Source organism: Lottia gigantea (assembly GCF_000327385.1).
Source record: "Lottia gigantea unplaced genomic scaffold LOTGIsca_146, whole genome shotgun sequence".
NCBI lineage: Eukaryota > Metazoa > Mollusca > Gastropoda > Lottiidae > Lottia > Lottia gigantea.
In genome coordinates, this window is record NW_008707735.1 from 166,343 (window position 1) to 169,471 (window position 3,129).

The following is a 3,129-nucleotide window of genomic DNA, read 5'->3' on the forward strand; positions in this document are numbered from 1 at the left end:
GAACGGTAGCTGCACGCGAGATCCACGAGCTCACGAGTCAAGTAGTATCACTGAGAATTGTTTAATGTCGCGTGGCGCGTGCTGTGAAGAACACAGTCACTATCAGGACATTATATTTGAGTGAAAGAAAAGTTTGAAGTTGGTTTTCAATTGTTTTATGGTGTGTCATTTTATTATGATGACTTATTGTGAATAAACACGACTTCTGAACAGTCCACATATATCTAGGAAAGTCAGTTCCAAGTTTTTCGCTCTCTGAATGGAACAGATGGATTATCAACGTGTGTCATGAGATTACGGAGCGGATTATCGGAATTTAATCTAGTGTCGAAATGGCAGCGAGCCGGATAATCTGCCGACAGGGGTCAGGATGGGTCCTATTAGGGGTCATGACCCTGATGTTAGTGGGCATCAAAGCGGAAGTCAAGATGACGAGATTGAGCGACAGAGTTATGTCAACACGGTACGGAAAAGTTCGGGGAGTGCTTGTGGAATTTCCTAATCGGCATTTACGTACGGTGGAAGCGTATCTCGGTCTCCGATACGCCGATTTAAACCAAGGTGGATTACGATTTATGCCTCCTAAAAACCCCATGGAGAAATGGAAAGGTATACGGGTAGCTGTTGAACACCAACCGGTTTGTCCTCAACGTGCGGCTAAAAATGAGGATTTTGACCAGCGTCCCGACGGACGGGAAGGGCAGCTACGGAATATTAGTACGTTTATTGTAAAACAAACGGAGGACTGTTTAACGCTGAATATTTACGTTCCTATCTCAGGTAAGGCCAAGTTTGTTTACATTAAAGTGGCTTTACCTGCGTTAGTCCGAAGCTTGTGACAAAAACATATCTCTCATTTATTTTCGAACTTTCAACATGTTTGATTTTTAAAATTTGAAAGAAATTTTGTTTCTTTGATCTTGAAAGTGACGTGTCATTTTGTCATATCAATTCTGTAAGATGTCAAAACGGAAACCGAATTAGTAAGATAAACAAAGATAAAAAGATTGTAAAAGTATCAAAACAGTATTAGGTTTGTTTTGAAAATATGCAGGTATAGTCACTTCGATATTTACATAATATACATACAATTTGCATACTTCATTTACATACATAAATATATTCAATTTGACTTATTTCTTACCTTAACATATATATATTTCATTTGCATATTACGATTGCTCTTACAATACATACCCTGGATCTAATTAGCATACTAAGAACACACCCACCACATTTGCATATTGCTTATGCTTATATAACTCACTCAATCATATCACCTATTAGCATATTAGCCACACCCTCTGATATATATATTTAACTGATTTGCACAATGCAGACACATCCACTTCTTTGCATAGTGCAAATCATTTTTGTAAATAAGCAAATTACATTTATCATTTACATAACGTTAACTAAATTTGCATATTAGACACACGCCCACAAACCAAGAGGCGTACCGCATATGCCATAATCTTAGACAAATTAGTACAGAAGAATTTGCATAACGTAATTTGCATATGAGATACACGCCCACAATCTAAAAACGTAACCAATGCTACACGGTAGCCATTTGGAGATAAATTAGTACTGAAAACTAAGATATCGTTACTAGATCTTCAGCCAGCCTGGTCATTATTCATCATTAGTCTTTATGTCCATAGCTATCTATCCCTCTCTGATTAAAATCTGGCAACTCATGACTGGGCCTTTGTTTTAGAACAGGTCGACTTGGAAAGATAATAAATTACGAAGTGGTATATTCATAAACCTAAGGGTTGACGTATGAATGAGTTTAAGGAAAGGATTTGTTAGAGGGATGGGGTGCATGCCATGTTTGAAAGATGTGGAACACCCTTTCTACAAGCGACAACTTGGTCTTGAGAACAGATCGACTTGGAAAGTTAACGAATTTAGAAATGATACTTCTGTTCTTCTATCTATGTCTATTTCATGATGTTTTAAGTGTCTTATAAACATGGGCAATAAGGGAAAGGAATGAGTTTGGAGAGGAGAATAGATTGTGATCAGTTTTAAAGAACAACTACCCACAACTGGACCTTGTAACAGATCGACTTTAAGTTAATAAATGTAGAAATAGTATATCTATATACCTCTGTATCTTATATTCCTTTAAACAATAAATGATACTGTAACATCCTCACCACTAGCGATATCTTGTATCAGACTAGGAAACGATCATTGACGATGGGAAGTTATTATATTATCTTGGAGTCCGTTTTTACAAAAGTAGGGGCGAATTAAGAGTTTTTATCTGGTAGAATTAAATTGAAAGGATTTGTGTTGCGACTGGCCAAATGCAACCACAACGACAACCACAACTTGTATCTGTTATATTCATTCTATAACTAAGACGATAAAGGCAAGTTTACGGTCAATAGCGATAAGAATCAGATACTAGTTCAACCTTTAAGCTAGAAACACGACAAATCATGCCTTTAGCCAATTAATGGTACAAGTCGAAGAGTGGCTAGAAGTTATATAAAAACTATCTAACCGTCGGGAATTCTGAGTTATTCTGAATCCAAACAGTCCTTTTCTTATCGGTTGTTTTTCCAAGTCAAACAAAAATAACACAATTGTCTCTGAAATCACAGTCGGGTTATAGAATTTACAATTAACAAAGAACAGAAACTATGTTTTTAATTTTTATCGTGATTTTAAATCAAAGTAGTTCAGTTCGATAAAGTCTCAATCTTAATCATAAGCCAGTCTGGAGGGTGTAAAGTTGCAGATAGAGAGAAATATCAACTAGCTGAACTGAATCCTTTCAATCAAGACTCCATGGTTACAGACTACAACAACCAACCACATTTTATTCTATCTACCCAGGGTAAACTCAGTCCCTTGTATTCAGCATCAATTATATAAAAACAATTGTACCTATAAAATGATGAATAACATCCTGACCCACCCCTGACCCCTTTTAGTCCTCCCCTCTTCTCACAAACCCCCAGGTTTACCCATCTCTCCTCCCCGACCCCCACCCTCTGGTAGTATCTAACAGGAAAGTTATCTGGGTGTAATAATTTGTATAAAGACAGTTAAAGTAATAAAGAAATGATTTATCGTCAGTCTTTCTGATTAATTCACATATAAACTCGACCA

General features: G+C 36.8%; 1 protein-coding gene across 1 annotated transcript; it reads left to right on the top strand.

Moving 5' to 3' along the window:
* Positions 1–389: 389 nt before the first annotated feature.
* LOTGIDRAFT_140246 (hypothetical protein) lies at positions 390–839 on the top strand (the record flags this gene model as incomplete). Its single annotated transcript, XM_009050169.1, has 1 exon — positions 390–839. The coding sequence occupies one exon, from the start codon at positions 390–392 to the stop codon at positions 837–839; it is 450 nt and encodes a 149-aa protein (XP_009048417.1).
* Between the last annotated feature and the right edge of the window lie 2,290 nt (positions 840–3,129).